The 20,451-nt window shown below is 43.8% G+C and overlaps 1 protein-coding gene across 1 annotated transcript in view; it reads right to left on the bottom strand.

Annotated features, from left to right (window-relative positions):
* Window positions 1-7,875: 7,875 nt before the first annotated feature.
* STIM2 (stromal interaction molecule 2) overlaps window positions 7,876-20,451 on the bottom strand; it is a 71,634-nt gene continuing 59,058 nt past the window's right edge. The window contains exons 6-12 of the mRNA XM_083630334.1: window positions 18,957-19,134; window positions 17,911-18,088; window positions 15,658-15,825; window positions 14,487-14,587; window positions 13,576-13,814; window positions 10,274-10,508; window positions 7,876-9,308 (exon numbers count right to left, since the gene is read on the bottom strand). Of these exons, the coding sequence (XP_083486460.1) occupies window positions 8,831-9,308; window positions 10,274-10,508; window positions 13,576-13,814; window positions 14,487-14,587; window positions 15,658-15,825; window positions 17,911-18,088; window positions 18,957-19,134 (1,577 nt within the window). The 3' untranslated portion in view covers window positions 7,876-8,830. The remainder of the gene's footprint in view (window positions 9,309-10,273; window positions 10,509-13,575; window positions 13,815-14,486; window positions 14,588-15,657; window positions 15,826-17,910; window positions 18,089-18,956; window positions 19,135-20,451) is intronic.

Here is a 20,451-nt window from a genome sequence, read left to right as displayed (position 1 = left end):
GGCCCTGAGTGCTCACTGGAAGGACAGATCGTGAATCTGAGGCTCCAATACTTTGGCCACCTCATGAGAAGAGAAGACTCCCTGGAAAAGACCCTGATGTTGGGAAAGATGGAGGGCACAAGGAGAAGGGGACGACAGAGGATGAGATGGTTGGACAGTGTTCTCGAAGCTACCAACATGAGTTTGACCAAACTGCGGGAGGCGGTGGAAAACAGGAGTGCCTGGCGTGCTCTGGTCCATGGGGTCACGAAGAGTCGGACACGATTAGACAACTAAATAACAACAAATAATTCACATCGTGTCATGGTAGCGCCAACCCTGCTAAAAGAAAATATTTTTTGTTATTTGCTTCGGTAGCTGCTGAAGTGCAAAATAAAAAAGAGAAGAGAAGAGAATTAAGAGCATGCATACCCATGAAGAGAAGAGAAGCAGCTCTTTTCTCACAAAGCCCATATTTTGTTCTATCATCTGCAGGAGCTAACCGAGTCAGGCAATTCCTACAAGAATGAGAATTACCTCTTTTTAGTCCCTATCTTGCTTTTCCAACCTCTTGCTAATAAATTTGACACAGTCGCGGGGGGGAAATGTAAGCCAGGAACAGTCATATTAGCAGTTTGCTGGGGAAATATTTGGAATTTTGCAAGGCCTGGACTCTTATAGACAGTGCGACTCTGCCACCCAGAGGACAAATGCCGAAACCTTTCCTAACCAGACACTTCCTTTTCCACAGCTCAAATAAAATGATGGTCTCTCTTGATAAAATGACAGTCTTGAATGTCAGGCAATTATAGCAGATCATATTATGCCTGTATTAATATTTCAGTTGCACTGCATAATTATTGAAAGAGTGTCTTCTATGTCAAGCAATTCCAATTTAGAATTGTCAGGACTTTTTGAATACAGGGAACAGTTGAAATTCACAGCCTAGAAATAATGTTGCTCTCCATTTATTGAAATGAGAATTGCGTCTCTGCAGCATTCTTTGTAGGTTTTCAGAAGCAGAGCATGAGGGTGATGTCAATTATCCTCAGTATACAGTGATTTGAGAGCTAGTGCTTCTGAACATGGAAGTTCAGTTTAGTTCCTACAGCTAATTGCCATTGACCTACCTCTGCTCCCATTCATGTATCTATTTTAATCCTTCTTTAAATCTTCCTTTCCCCCCTTTTTTTGTTGAGACATTAGGGGGGGAAAGGGGTGGAGGAGGGAAGATGGGTGGGGTGGGGTCGGGTGGCGATGTTTCTATTTTGCTTAATTTATGTAGGGTTTGGTGTCAGCATTGCTCGTGCAGATTCTCTGCTGTTCATTTGTGTTCCTTCGGTGGTGAGAGAGGTTGGGGTTGGCCTAGGGTGTGATTGTTTGTTTGTGATTGGCTATGGTGATCCCTGTTTTCGTGTGTGAGTGGGGTGGGTGAATGTTTTGGATCAGGTTAGCCATATTGATTTGTATGCTGTTGGTGGATTCTTGTCGTTGTCTTGTTGGGCTGTGTATGTGATAAAGGGGAGCCATACCGAGGTAAAGGCGTCTTCTTCTGTTTGTCCCTGTGTCAGTTTCAGTTTATTGGTTAATTTTTCTAGTAGGGCTGTTTCCCATACTATTTGGTACCATTGGTCCATGCTTACTCCTGACAGGTCTCTCCAGTGTCTGGTTATGGTGTTTCTTTAAATCTTTCTGAACTAAAAGCAAGCACCACACGATACTAAACCTCACGTTCCTAAAGAGCAGATTCTCCAGCTGTGATTTGCAAGCTCCATTCTGATGGCCAACGATGCTGACCATTAAACCCTTTGGCACCACTGAGCCTCTTGAACTTGCCGATCAGAAGGTCAGCGGTTCGAATCCTCGCAATGGAGTGAGCTCCCATTGCTCTGTCCCAGCTCCTGCCAACCTAGCACAGGGGTCAGCAACCTTTTTCAGCCGTGGGCCAGTCCACCATCCCTCAGACCATGTGATGGGCCGGACTATATTTTGAAGGGAAAAAATGAACGAATTCCTATGCCCCACAAATAACCCAGAGATGCATTTTAATAAAAGGACACATTCTACTCATGTAAAAACACGCTGATTCCTGGACCGTCTGCAGGCCGGATTGAGAAGGTGATTGGGCCGCATCCGGCCCATGGGCCTTAGGTTGCCTACCCCAACCTAGCAGTTCGAAAGCAATTCAGTGCAAGTAGATAAATAGGTACCGCTGTGGTGGAAAGGTAAACAGCATTTCCATGCGCTCTGGTTTCCATCACGGTGTTCTGTTGTGCCAGTAGCGGGTTAGTCATGCTGGCCACATTACCCAGAAAGCTGTCTGTGGACAAACGCCGGCTCCCTCGGCCTGAAAGTGAGATGAGCGCCGCAACCCCAGTTGTCTTTGACTGGACTTAACCGTCCAGGGGCTATTTACCTTACCTTTACCTTCTACCTGAAGGAGCATATCCACCCCCATCTTTCAGCCCGGACACTGAGGTCCAGCTCTGAGGGCCTTCTGACCATTCCCTCATTGCAAGAAGTGAGGTTACAGGGACCCAGGCATAGGGCCTTCTCGGAAGTGGCACCCACCCTGTGGAATGCCCTCCCATCAGATGTCAAGGAAATAAACAATTATCTGGCTTTTAGAAGACATCTGAAGGCAACCCTGTTCAGGGAAGCTTTTCATTTTTGCTATGTTCTTATTATGTTGGAAGCTACCCAGAGTGGCTGGGGCAACCAAGTCAGATGGGTGGAGTATAAACAATAAAATTATTAATATTATTGAAATATTTGAATTGTGTATAGTGGTTGTAGGCTCCCGATAGACCTCCTCCCTTACAAAGCTACTGTGGGCTCTGAACCGTTGCAATTTTAGAAACACCACCTAACTAAACGGAAAAGAGTTGTGCTGTAGCTCAGAATAGGTCCCTGCTCTCAACACAGCGCCAAATTTTGCAGGGGGCAATTTGCAGGTGTTTGGCACCGTTTTCAGGTGAATCAGAGGTCGTCAGAATTTGGGCAAAAACCGTGACCTGCAGGTCAGGGCGCCGGGACCTGTTTTTGGCGAAAACCATGACACATGGGTAAGCATGCCAAGGGCTCATTTTTGGCCTACCTGAAAATGCGGCATTTGCATCGCCAAACATTGCAGGTGGCAATTTTCAGGTGTTTGGCACCGTTTTTGAGTGAATCAATGTCGCAATTTTGGTGAAAACCATGAACCAGGTCAGGGTGCTGAGACCACATTTTCTGGCCTACCTAGAAACGTGGTATTTCCATTGCCAAATGTTGCAGGAGGCAATTTGCAGGTGTTTGGTGCTGTTTTCGAGTGAATCAGACGACGTCAGAATTTTGGCAAGAACATGCCCTGCTGGTCATGGCGCTGAGGGCTCAATTTTGGCCTACCTGGAAACACGGTTTTTTTACCACCAAACATTGCAAGAGGCCATTTGAAGGTATTTGGCACCATTTTCAAGTGAATTGGACGTCAGAATTTTGGCAAAAAAACATGCCCTGTGGGTCAGGGCGCTGAGGGCTCAATTTTGGCCTACCTGGAAACACAGTGTTTGCACCATCAAACGTTGCAAGGGGCAATGGGGGTGTGTGGCTGCTTCATCTCCAAATTCAGCAGCAGGTGTAAAGCTAAAACAAGACTCTCTGCATTGCAGCAGCACATTTAGATCTCCACCCCCAGCTCCTGAACAACCCACTAGATCCCCCCTCCTCAGTCTGTCACCATCTGCCCCTAAAGTAGGTCACCTGAGGCCTTCTTGTAGCCTCAAGCCTTTTTAGAACTTTACGTAAAAGGATGCATCCTTGGAAGTCACATTTTATTTTCACATAGCTTAATAAAGGTTAAAAAAAAGGTAAAGGACCCCTGGACGGTTAAGTCCAGTCAAAGGCAACGATGGGGTTGCGGCATTCATCTTGCTTTCAGGCCGAGGGAGCTGGCGTTTGTCCGCAGACAGCTTTCCGGTCATGTGGCCTAAACCGGTCATGATCGGTTTAGCAGGACTAAACCGCTTTTGGTGCAACGGAACACCGTGATGGAAAGCAGAGTGCAAGGAAACACTGTTGACCTTCGCGCCGCAGAGGTACCGATTTATCTACTTGCGCTAGTGTGATTTCAAACTGCTAGGTTGGCAGGAGCTGGGACAGAGCAATGGGAGCTCACCCCGTTGTGGGGATTAGAACCGCCGACCTTCCGATCGGCAAGCCCAAGAGGCTCAGTGGTTTAGACCACAGCGCTACCCGCGTCCCAACTACGGCCTGCAGACACATACATGCATGCACCCCGCCCTGTCACCAGCTTCTCTCTGCTTCCTTCCTCCCTTCTTCCTACTGCGACAGCATGAAGGTTTGCACAACGGTCAAAATGTTGGTGTGGGTAAGATAGCAGGACTGGGAGAATAAAAAGGTGCAACTGCATCGACTCTTGATTCCACAATAGATTTAAAGATAAGGGGAGGAATCTCCAGGTTGCAACACATGTCATCTACGTATAGGGTAGCATGGCAGGGACAAGGAACCTAAAACGACTGGGGGAAGATTCAGTTTGAAAGGCCTCTGATCTTCCAGATCTTCCCACCTCCCTGAAAAGTTCTGTATAATGGCATTATAGCAGGAAAATAAATACAAATACTAAGCAAAGGCAAGGCCTTCATGAAAGATTACCTACCAGCAAGATAGTTGAACTGGAACGGATTCTGCTATGCAGTTATGCAAATGTCAGCCAACACTTGGACCCCCTTCCCCAATCTCCCATGACTATTGAGACCATGTCCCATTGCCACTGTGAGGAAATATGTGGATATTTCTTACAAATGTCTTTTGTACTTGCTAAGTAAAGTGGAATTGGGAAGAGTTCACTTCCACAAAATTCTCGATCAGCTCTACACTCTTCAAGACTAAGACGCCGTTATTTGACCGATATAAAAATGGTGATGGCTTTGTACAACCAGCCACTATTTCACTCTGAAAGCTGCCTTTGTTACTGAACTGTAACTTCAAACAGAAAGATAAAAGCTTGCTGAACATAAAGATTGGCTGCTTTTATCTGAAAGCTTGCCTTCTGAATCTCACAGCAGTTTTAGATTCCAAGATCTTAGACTGGTGGCCCAGCTACGTCCCTCTCTGGACAGGGAAGGCCTAACTACTGTTGTCTATGCTCTGGTAACTTCAAGGTTAGATTACTGCAATGCGTTATACCTAGGGCTGCCTCTGAAGACAGTTTGGAAACTTCAGCTAGTGCAGAATTCAGTGGCCAGGTTGCTCACCAGAGCAAGACGGTTTGAGCATATTGCACCCATCTTGGTCTGATTGCACTGGCTACCAATTAGTTTCCAGGCCCAATTCAAAGTGCTGGTTTTTCCCTATAAAGCCTTAAATTGCCCAGGACCGCAATACCTCAAAGACCACCTCTTTCCATATGAACCGACCCGGACCCTGAGATCATCTTTGGAGGCCCTCCTTCATGTGCCTCCTCCTCGAGAGGTCCGGAGGGTGGTGACACGAGAACAGGGCCTTCTCTGCAGTGGCTCCCCGTCTGTGGAATGCTCTCCCAAAGGAAGTTTGCCTGGCGCCTTCATTATGCACCTTTAGGCGCCAGGCAAAAGCGTTCCTTTTTAACCAGGCCTTTGATTGATCCGATTTACATCCTATGTCCTTTTAAAATGTGTTGTTTTTTTGGGGGGGTGCTACTGGGTTGTTTTTATTTTTATTAGGTATTTTGTGATTTTATATCTTGAGACCCCTGGGTATAGAGCAGTATATAAAGTAGTAGTAGTAGTAGTAGTAGTAGTAGTAGTAGTAGTAGTAATAATAATAATAATAATAATAATAATATGACATCGCACTGCAATATTGTTAGTTTTAAGTTAACACACAAAATTACATCTGGCCCTTAAAAATTACATTAAGCTAGCAGCATAAGATCATACAATTAATAATAATAATAATAATAATAATAATAATAATAATAATAATAATAATATGATGATGACATCGCACTGCAATATTGTTAGTTTTAAGTTAACACACAAAATTACATCTGGCCCTTAAAAATTACATTAAGCTAGCAGCATAAGATCATACAAATCTGACACATGCATAGAGAGGTGAATTACACGTGTATGTTCATCATTTGGCTGCAAAATCACCCATCGCATCTGAAAGGGTTATTGTAATTATAACACCACATACAGAACTTTCAAATAACTTGCAAACACAATGCTTTTTTAATAATAGACCATTCACACATCCAAGCTGCCAAGTCATTCACTCATAGTTGCTGATCTTCAACTATTACACATACATTCAGATGTGGGTGGCGCTGTGGTCTAAACCACTGAGCCTCTTGGGTTTGCCAGTCGGAAGGTCAGGGGTTCGAATCCCAGCGATGGAGTGAGCTCCCGTTGCTCTGTCTCAGCTCCTGCCCACCTAGCAGCTCGAAAGCACACCAGGGCAAGTAGATAAATAGGTACTGCTGCAGTGGGAAGGTAAATGGCGTTTCCGTGCGCTCTAGTTTCCATCACAGTGTCCTGTTGCGCCAGAAGCAGTTTAGTCCTGCTGGCCACATGACCCGGAAAGCTGTCTGTGGACAAACACCAGCTCCCTCGGCCTGAAAGCGAGATGAGCGCCTTTGACTGGACTTGACCGTCCAGGGGTCCTTTACCTTTACACATACATGTGTGATCCCAACCTAGTTAAAGCAAATATGTAAGATTTTATGCTAGAACCAAGGGGTGTAACAGGATAGGACTGCAGTTCTATACAATCGCTTGGAAGGGAGACCCACTTAACCTGGACGGCTGATTCCTACTTAATAGCAAACAACAATTTGGTGCTAATGTGAATGACCTCAATGTTCATGCGTTCCCTCCAAATCAGGATTGTGAACCGGCTTCAAACTAACTTGGTCTTGAAAAGTGGAAGGTGCAAGTAGTAGTGTTCTGGTGTAGCATTTGGTATATGCTAAAAGAAGAACAAATTAAATGAATCAACGGCAAACAAGAAGAGGGGAAGAGAAAGCGTACAAAGCACAAGGCTTATTTGTGTAGCAGTTTGGCATGACATCTAACCAAATCGGGGGAGACTTGCTGGAAAAGTAAACATGCTCGACTGACAATTTGCTTCAAAACTGACTATGCCCAATAATAGGATTAAGTGTTATTAATACTTATGCCATAGCTGTCAACTTGCAGATTTGAAAATAAGGGACCAGCAGCCAAAATAAGGGACCTGCAGCCTCACCTGTTCCAGGCACTCCAGTCTTCCTGTCCTGCTGCAGTCTGGTCAAACTCATGCTGGTAGCTTCGAGAACACTGTCCAACCAACTTTGTAACCAGAGGTTCAACTGAATAGAATCTGAATCACATGCACCACAAGGCCTATGCAGCCTCAACTTAAGATGGCTCCCCGGCCTGGCTTTGCACTGCAAAGTTTGCAGCAGCACGTGCAACAAAATGGCATCCAGCATTCAAAAAACCCCTCAGCTTGCATTAACTAGCCACACACAAGGCATGCAAGCTCCACCCCCCAGTTGTTCTTAGACTTCTTATTGGGTGAGCAACACAGCCAAGCAACACAGTTGGAGCCTCCCTCCTCCCTGGCCGGCAGGGAGGGAGGGAGAGGAGCTGCTTCCTTTGAAATTTAAGGGACATCATTTAAGGGACATTTAAGGGACATCCATCAATAAGAGACAGCAGCGGGACATGGCGCTGAAATAAGGGACTGTCCCTTCAAATAAGGGACACTTGACAGCTATGACTTATGCTCACTCTAATAAAATATATAAAATGAAATACAGGCATCCACAATATAACGGCAAGTACCAGTCGTGGCAGGCCATTACCTCTAACAAGCAAGAATTTGGGGGGGTTGGACTGGAATGGCTAAAATCAGAACAAGTCAATGCACAATAATATTTTCAATTTATTATCTTTGCCACAGTACAAATATTCACAAATCAAACATCCGTCGTCTGTCAAAGTATGTAAACAAGTGCCCACAGTTGTCCCTATCCCAGTTTTAAGGTTGTGAATGTCTTAAAAAGTCCTTCAAAATCAAGTTTTGAATCTTGTCATTTGAGAATGGAATCAGGAGCCTCTTCTTTTTATAATAAGTCTTTTTTTTTTTTTACCATTCAGCCTGTGCAATGCAGTAAAATCACAGTGAAAGCCCTGGATAAACATGATTTTTTACAACAGGACCCAACCCATTAGGTTAATAAATGCATTTAAAGAAGCATTATGTTGGCGAAACGAGGTTCCAGTTCCAGAAATCAATTGTTAGAAATGCTAGTTTCTACATTAAAAACAATTTTAAAAAATAACCATGAACCAACCCATCTCTTCCATCATTTTACAAGTCTAAACAGTTTCACTTGCAAAGATACTTTCCAGTCAGGAAAACAGTAGTGCAATTTAAGTAGTTTTACTTCATTAAAAGTTACTGATGTCCAGTAATGCAAATGCCATAGCTTCTGTGGAAAGATAAGAAGATGCTTCAGTAAACAAGAAAAAACTTTGGCAAGCCCAGACAGGCTTACTAGTCCGTTAAAGCTTGTGTTAAAGTGTTGTGGTTTTTTTTTTAAAAAATGGCGTTTTTATATAAACTAAAAAAAAAAAGCAGAAATAAATAGACAAATGACTGTAAACTGTCTTGAAATTAAAATTTTTCATTGACAGCTGGCACAACTTTTACCATAAAGTCATTTAAAACAGAAGAGGAATTGACCTAAGAGGTTTTCCTGCTGCGGCATCCAAGCCCAGAAAACAAAGAAAACTACATTCTTAATTTAAAAAAAGAAAAGAAAAAAGAAAACAACAAGTCTAACGATGCCACGATTGCGCATTTTCCTCCGGCAGCCTCACTTTGACTTCTTCTTAAAGAGGCTTTTTATTTTGGAGGCCTTTTTGTTTCGCTCTCCGTTCTGGCAGAGGTCCTGTGGGGTGCTACTTATCCGAGGGACAGCCGAGGTTTCGTGACCCGTTTTGCTTTCGCTGCTGGTGGAGGAACAAGAGGTGTGGCGAGGCTTGGGGACGGGGGCACTGCTGGAGAGCTGGTTCATGCTGCACGACTTCTCCAGAATGCCATTGTACACCTTGTTTGCGGGACTGAAGATCATACTTTTCGTTTCCGTCATGCCAACACAGTCAGGGGAACCCCTGGAAATATCGGCCGTCAGGGAAGAAGAGTCTCCAGTAGACGACTCTTCCAATGAGAGTTCCTCTCGTGATATTTTCTGAGGTGACAAAGGTTGATATATTTCAAGGCTCGAAGGAGGAGATTGTTTCCTTCCAGAAGAATTTAAGGAGTCACATTCAGAAACTGTATCTTGTACTTCCCTGCAGCAAAGAGGAGACAATTGTAAGGTGTCAGACTGTTCCATTTAAGAATCTATCTATCTATCTATCTATCTATCTATCTATCTATCTATCTATCTATCATCTATCTCTATCTCTCTATCCCTCTGTCAATAATCAAATTACCTACTTCATTAAATCATCCAAATCCTGAGTTTACACACAAACACACACACAACTTTTACTTGTCAGCAGCGGAAACAAAAACTGCAAATGGCAAGGCCCATCATGAAATAGGTTATTTCCCGTGTCGGACGTTCAGAGTCCAAAGAGCATCCACAAACTGGAACACTCACTTCCAGGTCTGCAGTGTTCAGGAGCCAAAACATTTGACTCACAAGGTGGTTCGGCTTCCAAGGTATGTGGAAACAATCAATCTACTCCTTCTGCACTAAAATGATTTTTTAAAAGAGCCAACTCAATTCTTGTTTATCTGACCCTCCCCAGGATTCATAAAATTCTAAAATTGTGTAACCGTTCACCCCCCATCTCTCTTCAAAACAAGGCATCAAGCAGTTCACTGCACAGAGACTCTGCTAGCCGAAGATGGCCCTGGCACCACAAGAAACACAGTGCTCAGAACAGTCTCCTCCACTGGCTTCATTGTCAGCCATGACTTCATCACCTCAAGGTCAGATCTCTGTTAGCAGCTTTTATGTCGGGAATGCCCTTGTAGACCATGCCAAGTGTAGCCGCCTGCCTGCTGTAACAGACGAGTCTCTAAGGGCACATTAAATCTGCATTTCAAGCCCTGAATACCTTGCATCTTGCATACCACAGAGGGCACAGGGGAGTTAACAGTCTTATCGCAATCTTCCAGATCTAAACGGAAAAGATCCTTTGCAAATCCTTCTGGTGTGTCCAAGTCTGGACAGCGAGGGCACACAGAGACTTCATAGAACTAACTCTAACCGAAACCGTCACGCTAGCGTCCCCAGTGCCCATACCATTGCTTGTCAGCAGTGAAGTAAATAGCCTCTTCCTCCTCTTCTGTACGGTAAGCAGCGGGGCAGCTGGACACGGAAAGGATGTCTGGATCTGCAGAGTGCAGAGTAGCTTGGGCATGTGGAGGATGTGGTGTTTGTGCTGTGTGTTGCGACTGCGGAGACGACGGCATGACGCTTCGCCGGGAGCGACACATGCTACTGCTCCTTGCTAAGGTGCTCGTTTTCACGACGGACCCTGAGAACGACAAAACAAGGTTATTCAAAAATCAACCAGCTGCTCTAAGTTATCAACCGAGCCATTACTCTGTTGCACGCAGGCAGAATTTGCAAACAGTCCTATCTGAACGAGCCCACAAATGATTTTGAGTAGAAGCAGCAGCAACCATAGACTTCATTTTAATCTTGAATAATATATCCTTCCTTCCTTCCTATTAATCCATACTTAAAATACATCAGCAAAAGAGACAGGCAAGGGCAAGGCAGGTGTAAAACTGACCTCCACTTGACGGAATTTCACAGAAGGCTCGGTTATCATTTTGAAGTCTTACTGGAGAAGGTCACAAGGGAAGTCACAAACTTATGATGTTGGCAGCAACACCTGACTCAAATATTTAACAGGAATCTGTAACATCTCACTAAATGTATTATGATCAATGGGATGGATGGAGAGGAACTGTATGAACATCATCTACTCATTTTAAAGGTTTATTTTTTAAAAGCTTTAGCAAGAGTGCCCACCATGAAAAACTGTATCTATGAAATGAGCCTTAGGTTACCTATGATATCTGAAACAGTATCAAAGGAGCCATGGAAAACAGTTAAAATGTGAACCAAAAAACAACTTCAGAATTGAATGACTGTCCAGTTGAAGAGTGTTGCTGATTAGATCATGGGACTTCAGGATATCGTTCAGGCCCAGATCAACCTGATCACAGTTGTGCTATGGTCTGTGAGTGCAGCTTTCTCTCAATTTAAGCTCAGAGTGTTTGAGGACTGGGACATTTGCAGGTAAACCAAAATGCTTGCTTACAAAGCTATTGTACTACCAACTTTCCTGTACGCTTGTGAAACATGGACCACTTATAAACACAATCTCCAACTCCTCGACAGATTCCATCAACATTGTCTCCGAAAATTTTTACATATCACTTGGGAAGACAGGCGAACTAATGCCAGTGTACTGGAAGAAGCAAAGATCACCAGTGTTGAAGTAATGGTTCTTCTTCAACATCAACTTTGTTGGACTGGTCATGTTGTGTGGATGCCCGATTATCATTTTCCAAAGCAACTACTGTACTCTATTCCCAACTTAAGAATGCTAAATGTAATGTTGATGGATAGCAAGAGAGGTTTAAAGACGCTCTCAAGGCAAATCTAAAAAAATGTAGTATAAACACCGACAACTGGGAATCACTGGCCTGCGAGCGCTCCAACTGGAGAACAGCCTTTATCAAAGGTGTCATGAACTTTGAAGAAGCACAAACTCAGGACAAAAGGGAGGAATGAGCTAAGAGGAAGGCACGTTTAGCAAACCCTCATAGTGATCAACTCCTGCCTGGAAAACCTATGTCCACACTATGGAAGGACGTGTGGATCCAAAATTGGCCTCCACAGCCACTTACGGACAGATTGTTAAGACCACATTCATGGAAGACCATCTTACTCAGGTACGAGTGACTGCCAAAGAAGATGATGTCACCCTCTGCAAATATCAGCAATTACATTAGATGTAAACCAAACCAAAATAATTTTCAACTGTGGCAGATATGAAGCAGAGTGGGTTATTTTTTTAAAAAAAAAGGCTTTATCAGTAAAATCACACAGCCCTCAGAATCTCAAAAGGTTAGGGCGGCAGTAGAGGGAAACAATTGTTTTGCCAGCCATAGAAATGAAAAGTTTGGTGGGGGGAATGTGATAAGTCTTACAGGTTTTGAAGAAAAGATGTCTAGAATCAGTTGTGAAAATGAAGTTTAAAAGGAACAGCATTAAAAATGCCCTCCTCTGCACAGCAGAACCCTAGCAAGACTCTTAATCTCCGAGACACTCTCCCCTTTCAGGCTTCCCGGAAACAAGAGCGCCCAACAAGCAGCTTTCTGTTGCAACTTCCAAATGAGAGCCCTTTCTTTCATTTCCTACAAAAGCAGGCAGGAGAAAGCTCCATCCACAAAGCCAGCATTTCGAGGCTGCCTGCGAGAGAGAAAGCAGCTCTTTAAGCACCACACTGTGCACAAAGAAGCACAGTGCTAAAATTTGAAACCCTGAGCGTGTGGCTGTTCTTTTCTCCTTTTTTGGGAAACTAGCGGCTGGGAGGGGAGAGCTTCCGGCTCTTTCCAGGAAGCAAGCCTCCAGAGTCCCATTTCCCCTCTGCCTTTTAAATGGGAAGAGCTGGACTCGACTAAAAGAGAGCACACCTTCTCTGCTTCCTTCCTGGAAGAACATGTTTTGTTTTGTTTTCAAAAGGTTCCCTCCCAGCTTATTTTTCATTCCCATAAATATAATTTACTCTCAGTTTCAAAGCTCTTATACAGTCCTTTATGTGGGATGTAACTGAATGTAAGTAAACCTTATCATTACTTTCTAAAAGAAGACTGTTGTGTCATTATTGTTTTTAAGAGGAAACTAAAGCTCACTGGAAGGACAGATCCTGAAGCTGAGGCTCCAATACTTTGGCCACCTCATGAGAAGAGAAGACTCCCTGGAAAAGACCCTGATGTTGGGAAAGATGGAGGGCACAAGGAGAAGGGGATGACAGAGGATAAGATGGTTGGACAGTGTTTTCGAAGCTACCAGCATGAGTTTGACCAAACTGCGGGAGGCAGTGGAAGACAGAAGTGCCTGGCGTGCTCTGGTCCATGGGGTCACGAAGAGTCGGACACGACTAAACGACTAAACAACAACAACAAAGGGATTTACCAGGAAGATTCCAATCTGGACAAGCCAGACTGGACTGCTTAACTCAAAAGGTTCTAACGAATCCATCAGCTAGCTTCCTGCTATGTACAAAGGAATGTGCTCTCCTACTAGCTCACTAGCGTGAGTGAAGAAGGATAAATTTAATCAATATATCCTCTCCTACTATCCTCAACATTCCCACACATTAAATAGCTGGGGTTCCATATGCCAAGTGTTTCTGCTTTTCCATATTTCCTAGCATCTTTGTTCTGCTGAATCTTGCTAACCCCTCTGACCCATTGCTTCATTCGGTATTTCATTTTGCCAGTTCTTCTAATGGTTGTGGTCATTTGCCAAACTGCTGTGTATCTCCAGGCATTCAATGTCTTCTTAGATATACCACCACATACCATGAAACTGAGAAACGATGGGAGGAGTGTCTTCGTCAAGGTCATCTACACCCCCGGCAATTGGATACGGCGGGATGGAAACTCGTGGCATTACCACCCAACTATGATCAGAGTAAAGTGATGAAGTCAGACTCGGTAATCCTGAATTATGTGCTATCTGGAAGCCACAGATCTTCTCAATCTGCTGCCATCGGTAGAGTCGCTCTCTCAAACAAGTGGTTAATTCAGAAAGTGCTTTCCTAGGAAACAACAGAAGTTTGCGTTTGCTTGGGGTTTTTTCCTCTCCAAATTATGCATTTGGGGACATTTATGATCAACCATATTAATGTATACAGTACTATCGTTCTTCGGGAGCTACAAACAAACAGTTACGTTATAGAATCTGGTATTTTCAATTTAAAATGCAGCCCACATTAAAAGGTAAAAAAAAAGGTAAAGGACCCCTGAATGGTTAAGTCCAGTCAAAGGCGACTATGGGGTTGCGGCACTCATATTGCTTTCAGGCAGAGGGACACAGCAGTTGTTCATAGACAGCTTTCCAGGTCATGTAACCAGCATGATTAAGCCGCTTCTCGCGTAACGGAACACTGTGATGGAAATTAGAGCGCACGGAAACACTGTTTCCCTTCCCACTGCAGTGGTACCTATTTATCTACTTGCACTGGCATGCTTTCAAACTGCTAGGTTTGCAGGAGCAGGGACAGAGCAACGGGAGCTCACCCCGTCGCAGGGATTTCAACCGCCGAACTTCTGATCGGCAATCCCAAGAGGCTCAGTGGTTTAGACCACCCACCACCCACATCCCAACAAATTAACATTAAAATATCAACACTAAAATATTGAGAACTACAGTATCAACCAAGTTTATGCATTGAGCACAAGGGGCATCAACCACTAGGCAGTTCTCTTACTTTGCTTCCAGAATCTTGTGGTCCACTTCATCGAGAGAAGAGCTGTGTGCAACATGTAATGTCCCAAAGACGGTACTTCTCTTTTTCTTAATCTTTTCTGCCTATTATTAAAAAACAAACATGAAGTCAAGTTTACATATACAATGCAATGGGTAAGGAGGAATATATACCTTTTTTTTATCTAGCCAATAGGATTTGGGAGACATTACGAGGTTAAACTATAATGAATCAAACTACAGTGACTCTCTCAAGGCAAATCTATAAAAAAAATGTAGTATAAACACCGGCAACTGGGAAACACTGGCCTGCAAGCGCTCTAGCTGGAGAACAGCCTTTACCAAAGGTTTGAAGACGTTCAAACTCAGAACGAAAGGGAGAAACATGCTAAGAGGAAGGCACGCTTGGCAAACCCTCATCCATGGACTCACTGTTAAAACTGTGTTTATGGAAGGCAATCTTACTTGGCTAGGAGTGATCACCAAAGGAGGAGGAGGAGAAGAGGAAGAAAAAGAAGAAGAAAACTATAGTGACCTGGGAATAGCATATCCAAAAAGACATGCTGTCCTATCATAATCTCTAAAATAGAACAAAAACTCCCTTAAGGTTTCCCATCTTTACATAAGCGAGAACAGCTAGGGGCATAGTCAAAGGCATTCTCAACAGGTAACTCCACAACTATGCAACTCCCCCAAACTAGAGACACGTCAAAAGTGTCTTTTTAAGGTGAGATTAGCATTCATTTATTTCTTTTATTAAAATGCTTTAAATACAATTTGCAGATATTGTGTTAATCTGAGTAACTTATGTTTGCTGCCTCAAAGGGTATCTATCCTGGACTTTAAGCCAAAGCACAAAGTTATAAAATGTAAAACATTTAAAGCTGGGCTGAACTCAGAAAGCTGTGGGCAGGCTAGAATAGAGTAGCAGGAGCAGCTGCCCGGGGCACAGCTCTTAGAAGGGTGGCAATACAGTAGGAGGAACAAAATGAGACCAAAATGTGATGTCCCAGAATTGTAACTGTCCTTTTTCCTCAAAACTTAACTTGCAGGAGGCAAGGGTACACACACATACATCTAGTTGCAATCCCACATCCCGAATTGTATTAGTTCAGTGATGAAATCAACAGAGTACACACTGCTTTTGATTGCAAGGACTCAAAAATGAACAATACCTCATCCTTAGCAATTGCCAATTGCATTTCTGCATTTTGTCTCTTAATGTTGTAGTACTGCACTTCCACTTCGTGCGTGAGCTGGAGCCATTTCTGCAGCGCATCAGGAACAGACCAATTGCTTCTCAGTTCAAACTCCTTCTCGGCCTTTTTTAAGGCCATGCGGACCTAGGAGTCGGAAGAAATATGCAAAGATATTGAGACACCTAAGCCTGAAGTGTAAAAATGTTTTTAAAACAGCTTTTGCCCCTTAACACTTCTGCATCAACGATGAGTCACTGAGTATTACTATATAATATGGTTGATTAACTGAATAATCAACTAAAATAGATTTTTAATGATGTTCCATATATAGGACTTCAGAATTTCTCAGGATTATTGTAATTAATTTAAAAACACCAATACATGAAGAAATTATAGGTGGTGGACCCCATCTTTAAAGAGCCATTTGTTTACTCATGCAAAAGGGAAAAAGCCTTATCTAAGGTGTTGGCTACTGTGGTGTTTGCATCATCTTAGTACCAAAGGCACACTTTCTTCTTTTCAGGACTATTGCTTTTATTTATACAAATTTATATAGCTTTAATTGCAGGATGAATAAATTAAAACTCATATGATTAATTTCTCTGGGTAAGACCCCCTTGAACATAAGCCCTATCATACTAAAGAAGAATGGCAACTTAAACTGATGGAATATGCACAACTTGCAGACCTAACACAAAGAATAAGAGAACGTTTAAAGAAGATTGGAAAATGTTTATTGAATATATAGAGGAAAATTGTGTTTATTTGAAAACGTGGGCAGCATTAAGATAAATTCAACAGTGTAAATAAGTTTTGATAGATCCAATAATGGAATACCAGATGGTTCAGTTTATATAAAATATGCAGGGATTTATGTGATGCAAAATGAACCATGGAAAGAGAAGAAGGGAAGTCACTGATATTTTAAGGTTGTTTAAATGAATATTCTAAAACGTAAAACAGGAAATTCAATAAAATTATGAACATAAGCCCTATCAGTGTCCTTGAACAAATGCGGTGTTTGTTTTCTTTCCCTATTATTTCTTTAGACTGCATGTGGATGATCCGCAGCCTGCAGGCAGCCCTTGGGCACCCACGGGTGTAGCCCCCAAGCCTCCAGGAGACACACCCACACTGCTCAGTCATCAGCTGCCCCATGGGGAAAAGATTCCTATTCCTGCAATGCTGAACAGCGACAAGGTGACAATTTCAGCTGCATCAGGATTGCTGGGAAGCGCAGGTTAAGCCTTGGGACACCCCGGTGATGCTAATGCAACTGGGGAGGGGGAGATTAAAGTCTGTGTGTGTGCCAGTTAGTGTGAAAGGAGAGAAAAACAAAGCAAGAGAGTGGGGGAGCTACGTGTGGAGCCAAGCTGTTACTCCAAAGGTAAAGGGACCCTCACTATTAGGTCCAGACGTGCCCAACTCTGGGGTTGCGGCGCTCATCTCGCCTTATTGGCCGAGGGAGCCGGCGTACAGCTTCCAGGTCATGTGGCCAGCATGACTAAGCCGCTTCTGGCGAACCAGAGCAGCGCACAGAAACGCTGTTTACCTTCCCACCTGAGCAGTACCTATTTATCTACTTGCACTTTGACGGGCTTTCGAAACTGCTAGGCTGGCAGGAGCAGGGACTGAGCAACAGGAGCTCACCCCGTCGCGGGGATTTGAACCGCCAGCCTTCTGATTGGCAAGTCCTAGGCTTTGTGGTTTAACCCACAGCGCCACCCGCGTCCCTATTACTCCAAAGTGTATAGTTAAAAAGAGGGCTACCAGAGGAACTTTTAAGTGTATAGATGCAGAGCTGCAAACTCAGCTCCCCTTGGAATATGATAAGAGAAGGGATATTCCTGATGATGTGTGGAAGAAAAAAGGGGGAAAGAGGGGGAGGAGGACATGGGGAGTGGAGTGGGGTTGGGTGGCAATGCTTCTAATTCTTCCACTTAGTGTATGTGTGGGGTTTTGTGTCAACATCACTTGATGAAGCTAGGCTCCTACAGTTTGCAGCTCAAAGGCCCCAGTTCTGACTCTTTCCTTTTACTGATTGTTACACCTATTTCTCTACCAGTTTCAGCTTTATATGTCTAAACTACCTTTCTGGAATTGATCTCAGTTTGCTTCTCTGATTTACGATTTCATCATGTCCCTTACTCCAATGCTACAGTGCCATTAAGTGGCTGGAAAAGGTACAACTCTGCGTGGGCTGAGATGGTAGATTTTATTTGCAAATACCTGCACCAGCTCCTCTTCTGCATATTTAAGCCTGCTGAGTTCACATTCAGCTCCTTCCCTCAACTCTCTCAGCCGACACGCTTCCCGTTTTGCGTCGCTGATTTCATCCATCATCTTGCGCTCCAGGTTTTGCTTTTCCACAGCAACTGTCCGATTTTCCTCCTGTGCTTTTTCAAGCCTTCAAAGTAGACATTTTTTTTCCACAAGTTAATAGTGTTTGTTCAGTTCCGTTCATGCCTCAATTGATTGGACAAATAATTTAAGCTACTCTGTGGCATCGCCAAGCGACATGTCACTAAACCTCTCAATAGGTGTCAAAAGAACACCAGAGGGTTACCCGTCTCTCTCAACAAACTTAAGCTATGTTTACTGTCAAGTTACGATGCTAAGGCTCAGGACCGCAATACCTCAAGGACCACCTCTTTCCATATGAATCTTCCCAGACCCTGAGATCATCTTCTAAGGCCCTCGTTTGTGTGCCTCCTCCTTGAGAGGTCCGGAGGGTGGCAACACGAGAACAGGGCCTTCTCCGCAGTGGCTCCCCATTTGTGGAAAATCTCCCAAGGGAAGTTTGCCTGGTGCCTTCATTATGCACCTATAGGAGCCAGGCAAAAACATTCCTTTTTATCCAGGCCTTTGGTTGATCTGATTGACATCCTATGCCCTTTTTAAAATGTGGCCCTTTTCAGAGGGTGTGTGTGTGTTACTGGGTTGTTGTTTTTATTCTGATTATATATGTTGTGATCTTTTCTGCGAACCGCCCTGAGACCTCCGAGTATAGAGCAATATACAAACTCAATAAATAACAATAATAAGGCAAGGACATTCAAATTTGTGAAAAACATCAGAACTCATACATTAACAGGAATGCTGGTGTAGCTTAGTGGCGAAATGTAACTTGAGTAGTCTCCTCTTCATACATCACCTTAACCATGAATTCATTATGTGGAACAGGCAAAGTCCTGCAATATTTTCACACTAAATGGCATTTCAAGGCTGTCATAAGGACTTTGAACACCCTAAAGTATTGTCTATTTTTCACATACCTCTCTTGCAAATCGCACAGACTCTGTTCTGCCGTTTGAAGGCTTTCTAAATCTTTCATCATTTTTGTCATATGCTCTTTTGAAGTCTTGTTCTGAGTATATGCAAACCAGCAGCCCCCGACGCCGATCACTATAGAAATGGTGAGGATGAAATCTTTCATCCAGTTGTGAGGCGGTCCTGAAAAATGCAGTTGTACATGAGTTAACGAGATAGGTCATCTAACAAGATTGGGCTGATTTGGATACAATGCTAAACCAGGGTTTAGTGCTACACAAGCTGCAACAAGCCATGAGCCCATACGCTCCTCTCCAACATAGCTCTGTGAGTTCAGAAACTTCCACTTCCATTTTAGGTCGACCAGTTTGTCGAAGTTTTTTTTTAAAAAATTACAAACTGCAGTTAATCTTAAGTATGGTTAGTGCTCAGCATAATTTTTTTCCCTCTCTCTCCTGGCAACCTGTCTGCACATGTGTCTTAAAGAAGAGTCACTGTAATCCTGAAAGGGTCAAACCAAGTTAAATTAAGCTGGCTTGTTTTCACTAATCATGCCTAAGATTAACTGCAGCAGCAGTAGAAAACACGTGGCGCCGAGAAAAAGGTTGATGAGCAGCGTTATTTGGTGCAGCCAGTGTTTTTTTCTGACGAAATATTCCAGAAAGGAGTACCAAAATCTTCGCTTGGGCTGCCACTGCTGCCTGCTAGCCTTTGCCTGCCCTGGGGCTTACTTAAAAAACAAAACAGAAAAGTTCAAAGGGGGGGAGAAGCAATGAAGTTATCATCATATGCTTTGGCAGTGGCTGCCACTGCCTTCTTAAAAGGAGCAGGTGCCTCCTTCATCCCATGCTAGCTGGAGATATGGGGGAAGTGGCTGGGGATGTTCCTGCAAACTTAGGCTGCCACTGCCTGCCAGCCAGCCACAAGTACCTCTTTCACTCCATACTGGGTTTTTATTATTATTATTATTATTTATTTTAAAAAAAGGTTAGGGGGGAGCAGTGGTATCCTCACACACTCAGGCTGCTGTTGTCTGCCACCGATGTGGAACTGGTGGCAGGTGCTTCCTCTGCCCAAGGGAAGGCCTTTTTCTGAAGCAGGGGCTATGTGCGAGAGAGGAAGAGATGTATTTGTGGCATTTGGTGGGAGGGAGAGATCTATATGTTGTCTGTGCGGATGAGAGAGAAAAGGAGGCAGGCATGTGAGGTCTCCTAGGGAGAGAGGTACATCTGGACAGAGAGGAAGAGATCTATGCGTGGCCTGTGTGAGAGAGAGGAGGGGGAGCTATGTGTGCATTTGTGGCGTGTGAGATGAAGAGTTGTATCTGTGAAGTGCATGTTTGTGAGTCGCATGTGTCTGTGCTCTGAATACATGCATGTGCTCGGTGTAAAAAAAAAAAAAGAGAGGTAAAGGTAAAGGACCCCTAGACGGTTAAGTCCAGTCAAAGGTCACTACGGGGTTGCAGCACTCATCTCGCTTTCAGGCCAAGGGAGCCGGCGT

The sequence above is a fragment of the Podarcis filfolensis genome (genome assembly GCF_964270895.1).
Source record: "Podarcis filfolensis genome assembly, chromosome: 9".
Taxonomy (NCBI): domain Eukaryota; kingdom Metazoa; phylum Chordata; class Lepidosauria; order Squamata; family Lacertidae; genus Podarcis; species Podarcis filfolensis.
Note: the sequence above shows the minus strand (reverse complement) of the source record. Positions and strands in the feature narration are given on the sequence as shown.